We start from the raw sequence: 19,525 nt of genomic DNA, 5'->3' as shown, positions 1-19,525 counted from the left end.
TGCAAATTGAGGAAGGATGGTTACAGGACAGATGCGCGCGGCAGTTTGCCTTCAGCAAACAGGCAGTTGATTGTCAGAACAAACTTCTATTTGTTGTTGTGGAAGTGAGAAGTGTGAATAAAACCAAGGAAGATGCGAGACAAATTCATGGAGGGGTGGATGGGTAGGTTTATTTATTTATTTTTCTTTTTTTTTTTTGGCTTGTGCTCTATACGCTTACTTTCTTGGATCATTTGCCACTACTAATACTAGTGGGGCTATAATAATAGAAAGGATGTCCTTGAGAAACTCCGGCTCTGTCAATCTCTTCCAATTGCTCTGTGTCCAGCTACAGCATAATTTTCTTTCCCAGAAAAGTTGAGAGGAAGCAGAGGATGTTTCCTTTGACGTGATAGCGGGACTCTAAACGCCAGAGTGATGGCGCCATTACTCTATCATTATCCAGTATCGAAACCTTTGTTTTTAATAACAGCAAGTATGAGGTGCGGCATGGATTCTATAAGGTGTTTTTGTGCGTTTGGATTTAATTGTAATTATTTTTTCAGCAAAATATCGCGTGCATCTGCGACAAAGTTGAAGAGGGAAGACTCCGTTGCCGAATAGTTGTCTCCAGCATATCCCACACATTGTCAACAGGATTGAAATGAGGTGAATGTAGCGCCAGAGAAGATGCCACATGACTTGCTTCCATTGTTCCGCTATCCAATCTCTACTTTGTCAGTACCACCGAAAGCAAATTTTTCTGGTTTGTCTCTGAAACTAGTAGCTTCCAATAGGCAGGCAGCTGCCAGTATCCAATTTCTTCACTTCTTTGTTTATTTCGTATTTTTGGCCATATGTGTACACTGAGAGGACAGAAATCGTGGGTTATTACTACTTAATAACCGTAGGCCTACCTTTCGTCCGGATTAGGGCAGTCACACGACGAGGCATTGAGTCCACTAGTTCACGAAAGCGATCTACAGGTATTTCCATCCATACTTGCTGCACCGCTGTCCACAATTCCGTAGCATTCCTGGGTGGAGGATACAAAGCTCGAATGGACCTTTCTACAGTATCCCAAAGATGCTCACCAGGGTTCATGTCCGGTGAACAGGGAGGCCATTCCATGGTCGTAAAATGTACGGAATGCTCTTCGAACCACGTTCTAGTCACCACAGCTCTGTGGGGAGGCGCATTGTCCTCTGGAAGAGTCGATTGCCCTGTGGGTGCAAGATGACCATGAAGTGATGCAGATGGCCTGCAAGGATGGACACGTAACCCGGACTGTTCAGAAATGCGTCTAGACGTACCATAGGTCCCAATATTTGCCGGTTGAACACGCCCCAGACTATTATCGACAGTCCACCTGCCTGAACAGTTCGTTGTTGACATGACGGGTGCATAGCTTCGTGCGGTTTCCGCCAGATATTCACACTCCCGTCTGCTCGAAATAACTGGAACAGGACTCATCGGACCAGGAGACCCGTCTCCAATCATCCAAGATCCAGTGCCAATGTACTTTTGCCCAGTTGAGGCGTAGAGTCCTGTGTAGTGGTGTTAGAAATGGGATTCTGGTGGGTCGGCGGCTCTCATAACCTATTGCGGCTAATGATCGCTTGGTGGTATTAGTGGAGACGTTTCTGGCACCTCCCTCGTTGAAGTCTGCAGTGATTCGTGTCACTGTCACTCTCCAGTTGGCTGAAACAATATGAGACAGACGTCGATGGCCACGTTCATCCACCACCTTTTTCCCCCACAGTGCTGTCCACGATGAGATGGTATTCTGGAAATGGCGTATTCCAGATACACTCTTTTTACTGTCGAACGGGGATAGTGCAATTTCTGTACAACCTCGTGATAGAGTGATCCATGCGTCGGGCACTCACTATCATCTCTCTTTCAAAGTCGGTTAACTCACGACGTTTATCCATACTTACATCAAATTACCGTCTCGGTGAATTCAGTGATGTAGTGTACCCATAAAACTGCCAAGTAGTGGGTTCGTCCTCTAGCGAGAGTGGTGACAGCGTCGCGTTGCCCAGGAATCAGGTATTCCATGAATTCTGTCCTTTCAGTGTATATGTCAGGTGCAGTCACTAACGAAACACCTAGATTTCACTAACGAAAGATGAAATGTCAGGTGCATTTCATCTTTCGATAAACGAAAGGTGGATATAATGGATAATGTCGCTTCTCTCTACACTGTGTAGGGAAAGACCTAGATTCAAATCCTAGCACCGATCGAAGTCGGGAAGGACTTGTTATTAGGATGGGAGGAACTTTTATGAGCATTTTCCCGCCCCGTAGCAGAGTTGTTCGGTGTCAATCGGAGGGCACATGATTTTAACTCCCGGAAACAGTTATTCATCCCACAAAATAAGTATATATACCAAAGAATACACAGCGATTCCTGTATAATATCGTCATACGTGCCAGGAGGTCACATTTTGAACAATAAGCAAACAATTTTTTTTTTTATCCTGGGTGATTTTTTCATGAACTGTTGATGATGAGGGACGCTTATCGATTGGAGTTTCTGTCTCACAGTGTTGAAAGTTACAGGGAATACAATACCTTAAGCTGCCGATTGCTGATGTCGCCGATATTATTAGCATCTCTCTCTGGTGGTAAATGTCATGGCATTATTTGCAACGCGAATATAGTACAGCACGTTTTTTTTTTTTTTTTTTTTTTATTAAAACAATGTTATAAAATCTTACAGAGTGTCAGGGAGCAGATCATAAGCCAGAGAGTCGTATTTATATATTTATACCTTTTTCCACATGGCTAATTGCTTATTGGGTAGTCCCAGCACTGCCTACTTTACCTGCCCTTGTGAGGGCGTGCAAAGTAGGTAAGAGTCGGTGGTACCCATTAGGCATCTAGACGATTGCTTGGTCCGAACTTTTGGGACATACAAAGAGGGACTCGTATCAAATTCTGAACAAACGTAGATAAAATTATTTACTCTCAGTAAAAGTACGAAAAACGTAAATTAATGAAGAGAGGGTGGATGGGACTGATGACAGCAGTAATGTTTAAAAATGGTGAGGAGGCGTTATACAAATTTGTATTAAAATAATATTTCGTCTCAACATGAGCTTATCAAAACTTACTAGAGATGCACATCTAGAGGCTCGTCTAGGATACCGAATACCCTTGAGCCGACCCTGTATCTAAGTAAGCGTTGGATGTCCACTCTTGCTGATGTTTGCACTCGCTGAAACCCAATCTTTTCAGTTCGTCGAAACACAACGTTGTAATAAATGAGGAACAAAGAAAAACGAGATAAAAATAACATTGAAGGAATGTGTTGAAAGGGCGAAAAGAAAAGAACCTAACCCCTTTTCATTTAAGAAAAGGGATTGGGTTCATAGATAATATTATGCTAAAATATAAAATATATTAGCTGTAGCTTAAAGATAAGAATTTGCATTTTTAAAGGAGCCCACTCTAGATTACTGTAGGATCTGTGCAGAACATCATCCATCAATAGTTACATGTGAGCAAAGTGTCTGCTAGATGAATTCCCAGACTTCTGATCATTTACAAGAAGATGGAAAAGGAACAATGTGCACATGAAATGTTGTCGATGTGCCAGGAAAAGCAAGAGGAGTTTTTCCACAGCTAGTCACCGTCGATGAAACGTGGATCCATCACCATGTTCCCAAAACTAAACAAATGTCAAAACAATGGAAAATTACAGTTTCACCATCCCAGAAAAAGAAGGTGCAATCAAATGCTAGCAAGGTGATGCCGTCAGTTTTTTGAGGTCAACATGGTTTAATACTAACAGGTTAAGTGCTGTTCTGTGGCGGTGAAATATTATTGCAATCTCCTCATTAAGATACGTGCTGCTATAAAAGAAAAAAGACGGGGAAAGCTGTCAAAAGGCGTGAGACTCCTCCACGGTAATGTCCCTGCGCATTCCTCGCATGCTGTAGTCATGTGTGCCTACAAATATAGGTTTTAAATATTACCGCATTACTTATTCCTCCGACTTTGCACCCTAGGATTTCTTACTCTTTCTTGCCCTGAAGTCCTTTTTTCTTGAAAAACACTTTGCTACTGATCATGAGGTGATTTGTGCTGCTGAGTCGTGGTTTGAAGGACAGTCAGAGGATTTATACAAAACTGGCCTGCGGAAGTGTACAGAGAGGTGGCAGAAATTTGACATTTTGTCTGGTGATTATGTTGAAAAAGTGTAACATGGTGTTTGTTTCAGCCTTCTATCAGAACTACTTCGGGGTATTTAACGTTGTATAAATTTGGATCTATATAGCTGCATGAAAGAATTGGCGGAATAAACATTGGACATTTTTTACTATGTATCCCTCGCCTGAGACCACGTTGGTCTCAGGCGAGGAGAAATTGTTTTTTTCCCTGAAACTCGGGTCTTCCGTCCAGCAGACAGAAAATTGACCTCAGAACACACTCAATTTACAGACAGTATACACAGAGTAATACGGCCTTAGTCGCTGATGATCCTAACACTCTACTACAACAACAACTTCGCTAGTTTTTACGTGACTCCAGGATTTGTTACCTTACACTTTGAGGCATTAAACTTTAGTTGGATTTTTCAGATGAAATATACAACCGATCCAAGTCTTTTTGAAGCAACGTGGCCTGGCTGAAATTGTTAATCACTCTTCCCACCTTCAAAACATCTGCAAAGTTTGACACCTTAGCTCGGATACCCTTGTCAATATATCACTTATGAAAATCAAAAATAAGAAGAGACCCAACACGCTCTGAAGAGACCCTCTGAGAGGCCCACTTGTTACTTTGATGTACGCTGCAGAGAAGTTTAACATTGCATCTTCTCTAGGTTTGAAATGCTTAATGATACATATCGCGGCGAGGCTACGAGAATTTAAGACCTCTTTTTGAATGCTGAACAATTATTATTCATCTTTCATATTGTCAAATTGCTGCTTTTGGTGCATTATTAAAATGGACAAGCATCATGGTGTATGTGGGGGCACAAAGAACTTTTCGCTGAATTCTTGGAGGTTTTGCAAATAACTTTCAAATTCAATTATTTATTTTTTTAAAATTCAAATTGAAATTTTTTCAAGAGAAAATGCGTTTATTTTCGAAGTTAGGAAGAACATTGCATCCAGGATGTGTTTAAAACAACCTCGACAGACGAAAATACAGATCGGATATTCAGACCTCATAATAAAGAATTTTAAGTGTGAATTTGTTAGCTTCCAGGTGACCTTTTCAGAGAAACTGGACGACTATCAGTTTCACATTATCCGTACCTTTCAGTTTAGTGAATTCGCTTAAAAATCTTCAAAGAAGTTAGGTTCCCTGGACAATTTCAATAAAAAAAAAAATGTCGGACACAGGAGGAAAGTTTGGCGCACAAAAAAAAAGTTCTCACTGGAAGTCGGTATATAATAATAATCTACAACTTATAATTTAAAATTGATTATACAGCTTGTATCATGTTTTTCAGAGAAAACATCTTGCGTGTCCATATAATTGAGAGGCGTATTAAAAATTAAAAGAACACAAAGTTGCTTAATACGGATTCAATATAGAAACATACGTTCAAGAAATTTCATTGAAATAAAAGAAACTGTATAGCCTACCTTAAAGAGCAACAGTGGTTTCAAAATTTATTAAAACTCGTATAATGAAAATGAAATAAAATTAAACTAACGAACCTATAAAACGATAATAAATATTATTATTTCGAAAATACAGGACATTTACGAGTCCGGTATTTGCTTAATTTGTTTACTGGACAGTAATTTTCAAATTCCCGACTCTCCGGTTCAAAATCGGACACGTGGCAACCCTATACATGGATCGACATTATTTCTGTAACCATTACAGTAACCATTTTCTTCGACCACCGCGGTCTTTTGTTGGTACACTTCAAAGAACCTGTTGTCATCATTAACCCGGAACTGTGTATTGCACAACCTTGCAGCTGGCATTATTTTGATGCATAATCATTTATGAAAATTATGGTGGCGAATAACAGAAGTTGGACTGTTCTTGAATTCGCCGAAGAGGCACACGTTTCTTATGGTACATCATTTTCCATTTTAACTGAAGATTTCAAAAACTGAGTTTCAAAGGTACTTCCAGCACTTGTAGAAATAGTAGAACGAGATAGTAATATTCGTAAATTTAGTTTCGATACTTTTTGATCAGTTCTCCTATATTAACATTTTAATGTTACTAACAATTTATGGCTGCATTGTAGGAATAGTTACAAGAACACAAACATTTCATGAAAGACAGTACACATGATAGTGCAGTTTACTATAAAATGATAAAAGCCTGCAGATTTTTGTTATTTGTGCCAAACAATTCTGTGCCCGCGGAAGATGAACTGCCGACTTTTATCTTCTTGGTCTTTTGTTAACCACGGACCAAACAGTGATAGTCATAATACTGTTATTCGCCATGTAGTGCAAACAAGCCACAGACTTCTGCTGCACTGTCCAAAAAAATCCACCTCATATAGGTAACTATCCAGTTGACCTTTGAATTTATTAAAACTGTCAGCCTTAACTACTAGCTAGGATAAGTAGTTGAGGCTGGAACAACAAATTGTTCCAGCAATCAATGACTCGCTGGCTAAATGAAAACTAATTCTAAACCACAAGCCTTGTAATTTGAATTTATGTCCCCTAGTTCTGGAATTCTTTATAACAGTGAGAATTCCAACCTCATTCATTTTACTAATCTCTCTCAGTGCCTTATAAACGGAGTGAAAGCTAGTCTTGAGAGGTATTGGAATGGTTTTTCATCCAACAAACTTGAACATCGGTTAATTAGCCACATTATTACAGGCATAACACTTAGTGTATATTCAAAGTGGAAAAATGCACCCCTTTAGAAAGTGATTTGAGTGATTTTATAAAGCTACTTAGAAGCCCCAGGAAGACTTGGTCTTTATTTGTTATCGGAACTTGTGACCATACCATGTGACAACTTACCTTTTGAATACCATACGTTTAGTTATCTATTAACGCAACTGCAAAAGGATTCTAATTTTTTCGCCAGTGAGTATAGTTTGAATTACGTTTATTTAGCCTTTATATTCCCCATACTGATCCTAATTAACTTCTATTTTAACACTTTGTCAGCTGACTTAAAATTCATTATCAAAATTTTTTGAGTTTCTCTCTTTCTCTTTCTCACTCACTCACTGTTTGTCTTCCTTCGTATGACTATTTACAGAACAAAACAAACTCATGAACCGATTATAACGAAAACATGCACTGAGCGATGTTCCTAAATCCGTCCATCAGTGTCCAAAATAGAACGCACACACTCCATCATTTCCAGCACAATGATGAAACCCGGTTTCCTAGGCAACGGAACAAAATACCGTATTTTTCAACCCTTTGCACGTGTCATCGTCTTCTTCCACCAGCTACATTTGCCATTTCAGGTGAGTGGGTAAAAGCAGCGAAGCAGATAGCAAAAAGGGACAGATATAAATGACCTGACAACGAACTGGGATTAAAGTTTAATTGTACGCGTACAAAATAACGCTAACTTTCCCATGGCTAATAGTAATTATGTTACATCAAGGAGTACCGAAGGATGTCTGGCGCTTGTGTTTTTAGAAATACTGATTAGTGCAGGAACCCATTAATCCATTAATGACTTTTCATATCTAAAAGGATTATGTGAATGTCCCAAGCAAAATATGCCGCGTATTTATTTTATAGCACTTCTGCTGATGAGGAAAACATGTTGACTGTGGAAGGGAAGAAAGCTGATTTGCAGCCAGTCTATTATTATCAAAGACAGAATAGCGGTTGTCCACGATCTCGCCCACGAGTTTTGTATCTACAGTGACATATCGTATATCATTTGAAAGTGTCTAAACGAGGAACAGAGTTTATGATATTAATCAGAATTCAATTAATTCATTTTTAATTTCGAAATTACGTGATGGAATGAAACGTTACTAGCCTTCAGCAGATTAACGAGAGTTTCGCAACCCAGCCACTTGCGTATTGTGGCGTGGCAGTCTTAGTTTGTGTTTTATCGCTGCGGGTTTTATTAACAAGTTTTCATTTATTTTTTGAAAAAATATTTAAAGGATTATGAGTATGATTATGAGTGGACCAAACGTTGGTCAATTCTCGTGAGTTTGTGACAGCCAAATCTTCTGCTTGTGCCTTCACATTGGTGGAACTGTAAATAAATTTGAGTATAAAACCCATGTTCAGGTCCTGAAATACGGCACTAAGTATACTGGAGGTGATCACGCAGTTGCGAACCAATGTAAGCAGGTGTCGAGGTGTGGCGTCTACACCACACGGAGGAATGCCGCCCCTCTATGCTAACATACAATACTAGGTGGTAGGCGACTGTCATCAACGGATGCAAATTCACCACTCTGCTTATTGGAGACTTGAAGTGGTGGAACCCATGTTTATTCTCCAGAACAAATCTCTGGCAACACCCCCATCTCTTCCATTGTGCAGTATGTTTGATGGCTTTTGAGGTAATGATGGACATCATGAAGAGATTCAATCATCCTTACATTTCGAGGGTAGAGCTCTAAAACGGTTTTCGCAGGCTGGCTGCTATATTGCTCACCGGACCGAACCTATTGGTAACTCTCTGGGAATATTCCGGATAAGCTGGTGTATCTCGCTGCCTCTACTTTGCCAGATGGTGACTGGAGGGAGTCGGAGTAGTGTGTATGCGGGGGACATTGTCGAGGCCATTATTTCAAGAAGGTCGGTATATTCTTGCCGCGTGTACGCCATATTCAAAAATTTCACTGCTTCATATATGTCCTCCCCTTTTCTTACTACTGAATATATCATGAATTGTCAAACTAATAGAACAACTTTATCTGCGGAAAGATCTAAACCTCCCAAACACTTCCTCGTTCATTTCACAAATATACACTGCTACCACTTTATTAGGTACACCTCTGCTGTGCACACAAATGGTTTGTCCCACAACGTTGCAAGTCACATGGCCACAGTTGTGGATATAAATGCAGCAGAACAACCTTTCTAGTATCAGTTAAGCGTACAAACTGTAGCAAGAATGGGGAAAAGGAGTTATCTAACGGACTTCGAAGGTGGCATGGTAGTAGGTGCAAGACGTGCTGCACAAAGCATCTCTCTGAAACGGCAGTTCTCCTGAACTTTTCACGCACCACAGTTTCAAGTGTGTATCGAGAATGGTGCAACGAACAGAAAACATCCTCTCAACGGCACTCCTGTGGAAGAAAATCGATTGTTGATGAGAGAGGTCAGAGGAGGATGTTAGAATTGTGCAAGCAAATAGACGGGCCACAATGTCGCACATCACATCAGAATATAACCTTGGTGCGCAGAAAAAATTATCGCAACCGACCACTAGTCGCACTTTGTCGCGAATGAGCTACAACAGCCGACGGCTACATCGCTTACCTTTGTTATCAATGAAGAACAAGAGAGCACGCCTCCTCTGAGTACAGCAACACCAGCACTGGACTATCGAGGATTGGAAAATAGTTGCTTGGTCTGACGAGTCGAAGTTCCTGGTGCATCATGTTGATGGACGGCTCAGAATTTGGCGAAAAAAAAACATGAATTCATGTACCCGTCATATCTGACGACTACTATGCAAGGTGGTGGGGACAGTGTTATGGTGTGGGGAACGTTTTCTTGGCACACATTGGGTCCATTGATACCCATAGTCTGAATGCCACATCGTACCTAAACATCGTTGCTGACCAAGTGCATCCGTTCATGTTGACAGTTTATCCTCAGTCAGATGGTTACTTCAACAGGATAATGCGCCGGTGCACAAAGCCCGAATCACTATGGAATGGTTCCAGGAACATGACAATGACTTTTCTTTGCTGCAGTGGCCCGCTCAGTCCTTGAATCTCAATCGTATTGAACATCTTTGGGATGAGCTGGAAAGGGCTGTTCGCTGCAGGCCTACACCTCCGTCGAATCTCAAGGAACTGCGTGATACACTCATGTCTGCATGGTACTCCGTTCCTACACAACGTTTTCAGTATCTTGTTCAATCCATGGCTATACGAATTCAGGCTATTTTGGAGGCTCAACACGCTACTAGGTAGGTGTACCTAATAAAGTGGCAGCACAGTTTATATGGTCTCATTTCCAATCTCAATGGTGACCATTTCCACTTACAGTCTGCCAAACCCCACATACTTTTTCTGGAAGAATCCAAATTATCGGTTGATTCAACCACTGCTCATCTTAGTTGTCTTAGTTATTCGCTGTATAATTCATTTCGTTTCAAAGATGGTACTTATGCACATATTCGCTCTGATATTCCCTGTCAGAGACTTATTAATTTTGAATTTTCTCTTTTAATCACTTGGAACTCTTTGACTTCCTCTCTTTGAAACTTGACTTTCTCTAGTCCTACTTTTCTAACAGTGAAGTAATTTTCCTTGGTGATTTTAATGTTCACAACGCCAGCTGGCTTCTGTTTTCTAGTCACACAGACCCGCTGGTTGAGACACTGATGCTTTTGCAATTATTAATAACCTTGTACAGATTGTTAACATACCTACCAGTATACCAGATATTCCTAAGAAAAAGATCAAGCCAACATGCTTGATCTTTTTCTCACAAAGAACCCTTCTAAGTGCACGGTCGAGGTGAATGGTCCTCTAGGCACCTCGCATTACAACTTGGTGGTAGTCTCTTTTCCAATGGAGCCTTTCTTTCTCGTGTATTTTCTCAACCCCGTGTTGTTTGTCGTTACAAGAATGTAAAATTCAATGGAAATGTTTGAAGAAACTCAAGCAGTTGCTCTTGACATTTCAAACGCTTTTGATCATATTTGCCGTAAAAGTCTTTAAATAATCTTCTGTCCTTTGTTTTGCCAACTGTTTTTTGTAATTTTTTTATCCGGTTTTCTTTCTGAAAGCTCACTGCGGGTGATAGTAGATGGCTCTTTGTCTTCTGACTTCTCCAGTAATGTAGGTGTTATCCAAGATTCGGTTCTTTCCCATATTAATGACCTTCTTCCATTGACTTGAAATCCTAACCATTGTTTTTCTGATGATAGCACATTGCATTCTACCTTCCAATTTGAGAAACCTTGCCTTGCATAAACAGTTTCGGCTTCTCGAATATCCACTACCAATTCCTTAAATATTGATTTACAGGTAATTCTCCAGTGGAGCTAGGATAACTTAGTTGATTTCAAACATTCTAAAACTCAGTCTTATCTTATATCTCGCAAAAATATTTCTTCCTGCTTCTATGCTTATCTTCGATGATACTTTGATTTCTAGGCAAGATCATATATCTCTATTAGGGATTTTCTTGACTTTTAATCTCTCTTGTCATCAGTACATCACAAATATTGACTCCTCTGCATCTAATAAACTGGGTTTTCTCTTTCTCTCTGGATGTTAATTTTCTTCCAAATAACTGTTCACTTTGTACAAATCGCAAAATCCATTCTATTATGGAATATTATTCCAACAGAGGCGGTGACCCCAGAACTTCTCCAAGGCTTCTAAATTCCAGTCTCTCTCTCTCTCTCTCTCTCTCTCTCTCTCTCTCTCTCTCTCTCTCTCTCTCTCTCTCTCTCTCTCTCTCTCTCTCTCTCTCTTTCAAACCACTCCCAACATGTGCTACAACCAATCAACATCCTTTTACTGGTACAACTTCAAACTCATAGAAATAACTTTTCTTCTTCCTCATTTATTCCTTAATCTTTCGTTTTCTGGAACTCACTCCCTTCATAGGTGTCGTATATCCTGAAAATTATAATCTACAGAAATTCAAGTCAACACAATAAGTATCTTTTTTCATCTTCTCAACTTTCACTCCATGCACGTTATTAATTACTATAGGTTCTAATGCCTCTCGTGCTTGAAGTTTTTGTAAAAAATCATCATATAGCAGCGTAAAAAAATCCATATTATTTTAATCCACATTAAGTGGGACTGAGCTCCTCTAACCCTGCCTGGGACCACCCCTCTCTGGATACACCATCGGTTGTTTTTACTCTGAAACTATTTTTTGTATGGTCCAATACTGTTACCTTTTTCTGTTAATATATGCATATCATCCTACAGAAAAACTGAAAGAAGCAGTCGTACTGTGTTTTGGAACTTACCTCGGAGAAACCAAACATATGTCAATAACCAAAAAAAAAAAAAAAAAAAAAACACAGAAATTATAACATTCTAAGGAAAGTTTGATATGACTGAATGGCTAGTTCTTTTCAACATAATGAAATAAACTTGGTGTATTTTTATTCTTGATTACCGATTGCCTCAAGAAAACGCTGTATATATATATATATATATATATATATATATATATATAGTTTTTGATGGCCTCATCTGTTACGAACCAAAGGTGTCTGCAACAAGAGAATCCACCAACACAGTTACTAGCAAAATCTTGGAAGAAAGCTGCATCTCCACCTAATTCAGCCTCGCTTGTGAAGGCTTTAAATTCCTCGCGTCATTTATGGAATTTTAACGCAGAACTTTCCAATTGAGTAACAGATAACGTATCCTACCGACCATGGGCATTCCTCCTACAGTTAGTGAAGCTGGTGCTGATGGTAGAAAAGTATTCCTGGCATGTTAGGATCATATCGGTTAACTCCTTCTTTTTAAAAACATCTCCCCCACTTCCCTCTCTTTCTTTTAATCTCCTTGATAAATGGTTGGACCTCATTATCGAAATGGAAGTGCTTTTCCATCTTTGAAAGGAGGACAGCCACTTGGAGCCAGATTGGGTGTGATAGCACTTCTAAACAAACCCATCTAAACAATGGTAAGCAAAACTCCTTTTCAAATAAAACTTTTACTGTTTTCATCTAAACACCACCATCTTATTATTGGGTGGATGATGTTGATTGTTTTCATTGTGCTAAAGATATACTAAGGAAACTGTCGAAAAAAGGCGAAACGAACTATGATCTGTATTAAAGGTCTCTTGGGAGAATTATATCTCTAGTATTTCTTGCTCCTAGTTGAACAATGTTTATGAGTGAACATTTAAGCGAGAAGACTTAAGCAACTTAAGAAGTTTCTCTAGATTCTTATAAATAAATTAACAATAATTTAACGATTTTCCTTGTTAAATTATTTGTCATAATATATCCAATAATTATAACCAAATATACACTAAAGCTCAAAAGTTAAGTAAGAAAAACAAAAAACAAAACAGAAATGCGAATTCGCTTTTATTGTTCGCAACGTCGACATCAACATAACCATCCTTGTGAAAATGTCAAAAATACACAGTTTTGATTATCCTTTTAAGTGGTGGTTTAATCTTTTTTGATTAAGGACTTTTCTGGCTGTACGAGACTTTCTCATTTCTTTTTTATAATAAATGAATAGGCGCATTATGGTCAACGTAGCTTATGCGCTATCAAACCTCCACAACAACAACAACAACAACCTTTTAGGTGGACAACAATGGTAAATGGAACCAGGGCAAAGTCATGCTGAATTGGACACGTGGCTGAATGTGACTCGTAGCATTGTAAGCAGAATTTGGAACCAATTCCAAAACATCAGACTATTTCTCAAAGACCTGTTTGCTGCCATAGTTTTGTCACCTCCACTCAAGACGGCCGTTGTCAGGCCCTAAGTGCGGGGTGCCATAGAGACCTCACATCAGGCTAACTTAATTTTACCCTTAGGGAATCTACAGGAGAGCTTGTATCCGGGTATAGTGACTAAGAAGGTTCCATAAAACTAATTTATAAAACTGTTAATTTCAGATAGAAATTTTAGCATTATTAAGATATAGTAAAAGGAATTTTAACATTATTAAGATGCATTAAAAGAATGTCTCGCTAATATTTTGTCATGAACTTATAAAATGATTTTAATTTATTTGGAATAAAAAGCCAAGGAACAAACACAGGAACTGTGTTTTGAGATTTTCAGCATCAGTGTAATTGTTAAAGTCTTCCGTTAAACAAAGTCAGTACAAAGACAGTACATCTGGCGAGCTATGGGTTTTGTCCTGCTGGAGTACTGGCATTGGCAACAGTGGTTTACCTAATAACGAGATCTAGCGTCATGGATTCCACATCAGTTTAACTGAGAGGACTTGGTCTTTCAATTAAAACTTATTATCCCTTCTATGTCCTCAACTACTGTAGTGAAAATTTATCTACAATCCTCATGATTCCATTTAAACAATACAGCAAAAATATATAGGTTCTGAATCTTTGAACACTAATAAATTTAACGAGAAACAATACTGAAATAGTCTGCAGACTCATTTTTATTACTTATCCAGTCATGAATCTGGTTTGTGTACATTTTTTCACAGTTACCGTTTTCTCGATAGCAAAAACATAAATTGAACCAGGAGGAGCCTTTTTTCGATTATACATCTGCCGATGTTCCTCCTCTTTATCCTCGGAAGTTGTCTACAGAAGAGGAGAAGTTGCGTTGGCAATACCTTGACACTAATTGGCTTTCTAAAGATAAGTGTCAATCTGATGTCAGTTCGTTTCCTCAGCTATCTGACTTTCCTACTCTGGTTTTACCATCAATTAATAAAGGCTTCATGTAAGTACCTCTCGTCACTTAGTACCTTAATGGGATACTGAAAATTGATACATCTTGCGATGATGTACTTAATTTAAAAAGAATTAAATATTCTATTGATAATTTTATTTACAGAATTTCGACTATTCTCACTGAAAAATTACGACTCGGTCCACTGGATGAACATCCGTTGCCATGGTATCCGCCAGTGTGTGAACGTCTACTGGATGTGAAAAATATCGACTTTATTGATAGTTTACCATCTATAATAAAAAAAGACAGGTTGAAAGTGAGGGTGAACAATCCGACCATGAAAGAGGTCAGTGGAACCTAGTGAACTAGTTTTATTTTCAGTTTCTAAGCGATTTGAAAGTATCTGCTTTTAGTATTATGATTAGAACGTATTTTCATTTTATAAATATGAATATTTTTTCATTTATTAAATCCCACCGTCTTTATTATTTAGTCGAGAAATGTTGCATAAGATATGCAATGGGGTTCCAACAACTAATAGTAATATTAGGTTACTGGAAACGAAAGTTAGATTTCAATTTATTCCTATTATTGAACACATTCCAGATCTTGCTCGCCGAAGCTGATATACAAGGTCTGAAAGAGGAGGATATTGGACAAAGGATTCTCACTGCTTTAGAAATGGTAAGCTTAGTTCAATCAGCTGTATTTTTCATTTGTTTTTACAGAGAACGCGGAGGTAATTATTTTCAATATGACAATGTTATATTATTGCAAGTTTTACTTAAATGTTTATATTTATCCTCCTGTTTCATTCCTCGATCAGAACACTTTTAATTGTGTAAGTAATATTGACTCCCATGGACAAACACTGATGGATCACAAAGATGGGTCTTTCAACTTTGTCCCTTAGTGGGTTGATTGAGTTTATATAGAGAATCTGAACAGGCAACCCATCAGTGTCATATTACTTTCCACAGATTGATGTTTTTTTGTTGGATGTTGTCTGTTAGAATGAGCAAGCTGATCTTCAAACACTCTCAAAGAGATACGACACGCTGAAGAAAGATAGGTCACGTCTCGTAACATTAGCTACCTTTGTGATAATTCAAACAACCGGTGCCAACCAACACATCTAAATTCCTGAATAGATGAGCATCTCGTATATGCCTGGAGGAATTTATTAAGAAACTTTTTCTTAGCTTGTAGTGCAAATCTTAGACGGAGATATGGGCTTTTAGTAGCCTGAAGACTAGGTTCAGCAGAACCTTAAAGTGGTAAACTTGCATTAAGTGTATATAAATGTGGCAACACTTCAATAAACGCCTTAAAACGAACTGGAGTGATAGTGTTTGTCTCTTATTTTCATTTAACTCATAATACAAAGAATAAAAGACCTGCTTTGTTTCATTTGCCCTTTGTATTACAGTTTTGTCTGTAAGTTTCCATATGGAATTTCGAACGAATCCACACCATCTAAAACAAATCAGCATACCGTGATTCAATTGTTAACTTCTTATTAGAAAGAACTTACAGTTAAGATAACCGTTTTTTTAACCCAAATCTTCGTTTGCACCGTCCAGAGAAGTGGGACGCGCTGCTATTACTCTTTAAAGAACCTGGTTCCAACATAAACTCGAAACGGTATGCTGAAAATTTTAACTACCAGCAACTGAATATCAAATGCAATCGATAGAAACAACTAACAGAAAGAATCATTGTGCTTCATGACAGCTGAAGCTCACACTTTGCCATTCGGATTTAGGCCTTGGTTCAAAAGGTGTGTTGAGGTATTCAAACGTCTAGATTTGTTGCATGTGATTATCATATTTTAAATCATATTGTTTCGTTATTCTTGTTTTTGTTTGATTTTTCGCCTCAAACTAAGGCCATTAGGTGTCAATGTACTGTCACTAAATTTCATGTAGTCTGTGATTCTCGGAATCACTGGTGCTTAACATTTCCTTTATCCTTGAAAAGGTGAGAATATATTAGCAAAATTAATTGATATGAAAATTATTTAAAAAATAAAATTTATTTAGAAAATTCAAATGTTTTAACTTACTATTCAGTAAATATTAGAAAGGAAAAATTTGATTTTTGAGAAATGTGATTTACAGTTTCTTTCTTGGGGTATTCATTTTCCCCCCGCAGAAAATTGGACCGCCTTGGTTGCTTTACAACATGGCTGCCACCTACTGGAGGGCACAGGGAAATACCTTAAATGCAGTGGAGTGTTTAAGAAGAGCTATTTATCTTGCCCCTGTCCATTATAGCGATTTAGTGCTGATCAACTTGGCCTCAACACTTTTTGACTTGGGAAGAGTGGAAGAATCCTTGCTTTCTGTACAAAAGGCTCTTGAAGTCAACCATCATGAGGTAAATACGCTATTTTCTAAGTCATATTTTACTATGAATTATTTAATTTTCAATTTTGTGTGATATCATCCATATTATTAGAACACTTCGCATTTAACTACTTAACTCCACTAATATCGAAAATGAAAGTGACAAAATTTATGAGTAAAACTCCCTTAGGTGAAAACGTACTCCATTGAACCCTTATGCGTTCATTTATTTTTGGCCTTCAATGTTAAATGTTTCAAATGCCTGCATACAGAATGAAGCATGGGGTTGAAGCTGATACCCTTGTCCGGGCCATAGTTTTGCACATTACAGAGATAATGTGCAAAATGACAAGGTTCCAGGCAGGATACCTTTTACGGAAAGCTTCGGAAAAGACTGCATCAATGAGCATGTAGTGTGGTGACAGCATTTATCCATTTCATTCTGGTCATTTTTGTCCACTGTTCTCAATCGCTTTGTTGACACTACAAATGCAAAACCATTTGCTATAAATTCACCATAGCCACCATCACATTCTAATCAAAACTAGTTAACATTCGCTGCTGTTGATACACCGAATTCTTCTGTTCCATCAACTTTAGTTAGTTTTACCATTGCCAGATTTTTCAACGAAGAATTCAATTTTATACCTCTTAAAAACTTTATTTCTCCTATTCCAAAGGTTCCAATTTCTTCAAGCAGCAGAAAGTAAGCCGATATAAATATTTATCTGTTTTATAGTCGTATTCCAAAACGACTACGTTAGGTCGAAGTAATTTATAAGATAGAGAATGTATCTTTATATATAACATAAAAAATGCAAGTTTCTACTCAATAAAGATGGGACAAAAGCCACAATGAAAGTGGGAATTCAAAATTTTAAAAATCCTAAACCTGATTTTTGAGGTTTACATTTTTTTTCACTAACTTGACAGTAGTTTTTTTCCACCTCCCGAACAAACAACTTTGTTTTTACTAAGAATTGAGTTCGAAGCGAAAATGCCAATAGATGCAGCAGCAAAGCTGTTCCAAGCACGAAGAGACCGTTTCTCCATCTAAGCTGTTTTCACTTTCCTGCTAAGAATATATAATTTAAAGGCTTCCTTAATTAATTCTGTGTCATAAAAATCCTGCGCAATAACCTTCTATACTAATTAACATATTAACCTTAACATTTATTAAAACATTTCGGTTTGCTTTTCAAAACAAAGAATTCTTAGTAAAAATGCAGCTGCCTCCTTCCCTGTGTCTGCCAGAAGAGGGATAACTCCATTAGCAGAACTGACTATGGAATTTACGGACGATGTAAAGAATGCCACTAGAAGTGCTAAATTAGGAAAATAATTAATTCATTAAGAGGAAATATATTCGCATAAATTCTTGAAATATTTCACAAACACCGAGCTCTTTCTGAATACATTTCTTGTTTCCCACTTTTAAAGAACGAGTCCCAAAAGAATGAGAGAAACCGATGGTGCCAGCAACTCAGTTTCACCACACTCAGAAAAATATAATAATAATAATAAATACCAATTTCAGTGGTTCCATTTTTTTCTTGCTATCTCTTTACTTCCCGAAATATTTATAACTGAGTTTTAAAGATCGACTATAAGTATTTCAGGAAGCAAAGACATAAATTCCATCTCTCTCAGCCGGATTTCCTAAATTAATATTATCGAAACTAAAGACTTGTTTTCTTCGTGTACAAAATATTTACTCTTTTATTGATCATTGTTAGTGGTGTTACAAATTCTAAATTCATTTATTTCGTATCACAGCCGTTCACCCACTTTTTTGCTGCTAATATATATGCCATCAAAGGAAACTTCAGCGGAGCAATCCATCACTATCGAAAATCCCTACAACTTGAACCTCTGAACTTCGATGTGTTGCGTTTTTATAAAGCAGTATCCTGCTACTACAGGCATCGCAGCGATCTGAAGGAGGCTCAAGATTATGACCATGAAGTCTGCTTGCCTTCCACTGACTTAAATACGGTAAGTGTTATTTGAAATTATCTTGGGTTACTCTTAGAATAATTAAATACCTTTAGATTATAAACCAAATTAATCGTATTAATTATCAGTAGACGCTTTAATGTATAAATTTTCAATCAATGTAAATTAGTTATTCATTTAAATAATTAATGCAGAGTAGATTTAACCCAAGTTCTGCTGTTCATTAGGTATGGCACACAATGTGAATAGTGTTAGGATTCATAAAAACGTAACTTGGCATATTTTCTCTTTATACATTATTGTATTGCGTTCTTATAGTAAAATGACACATGTTCTGGAAGGAAGAAAACCTTAACTACAATTGCACTGAGTTTTAACTCAATGCTATCTTATTTCCAGCAAAAGTCTACTGTTCCTATACTCATCTTTGATGACGTTCAGATTTCTAGACGAAATTACATTTCTCTGTTGGAGATTACCCAGATTTCTAAACCTCTCTTGGGATAAGCACATCACAAATATTGCTTCTTCTGAATCCAGAAAATTCAGTTTTCTTTTTTGCTCTCGGCTTTCTCTCAGGTTGATTAATAACCTGTCCCTTACAAAGTCGCTCTGCTCTCTGCCTTATAGTTTAGTTTCTGCTGCATATATTTTCTGTAGATCTTTCATAGACACTGCTCTTTTGAATACGCATCTGCAAAACCCTTATTCTCTTTCAAACCATTCCGAACACGTTCTCCAATCAGCGTCCATT

General features: G+C 37.9%; 1 protein-coding gene across 1 annotated transcript in view; it reads left to right on the top strand.

The window, feature by feature from the left end:
* LOC150077440 (tetratricopeptide repeat protein 17) overlaps positions 1-19,525 on the top strand; it is a 204,521-nt gene that overhangs the window by 155,810 nt on the left and 29,186 nt on the right. Inside the window, exons 10-14 of the mRNA XM_090385905.1 lie at positions 14,292-14,515; positions 14,630-14,813; positions 15,074-15,151; positions 16,622-16,846; positions 18,592-18,810. Coding sequence (XP_090242031.1) covers positions 14,292-14,515; positions 14,630-14,813; positions 15,074-15,151; positions 16,622-16,846; positions 18,592-18,810 — 930 coding nt within the window. The remainder of the gene's footprint in view (positions 1-14,291; positions 14,516-14,629; positions 14,814-15,073; positions 15,152-16,621; positions 16,847-18,591; positions 18,811-19,525) is intronic.

This window comes from Mastigoproctus giganteus, chromosome 12 (genome assembly GCF_048544385.1).
Source record: "Mastigoproctus giganteus isolate SK-2022 chromosome 12, ASM4854438v1, whole genome shotgun sequence".
Lineage (NCBI taxonomy): Eukaryota > Metazoa > Arthropoda > Arachnida > Uropygi > Thelyphonidae > Mastigoproctus > Mastigoproctus giganteus.
The sequence above is the reverse complement of the archived record's forward strand: the minus strand, read 5'-3'. Positions and strand labels throughout refer to the sequence as shown.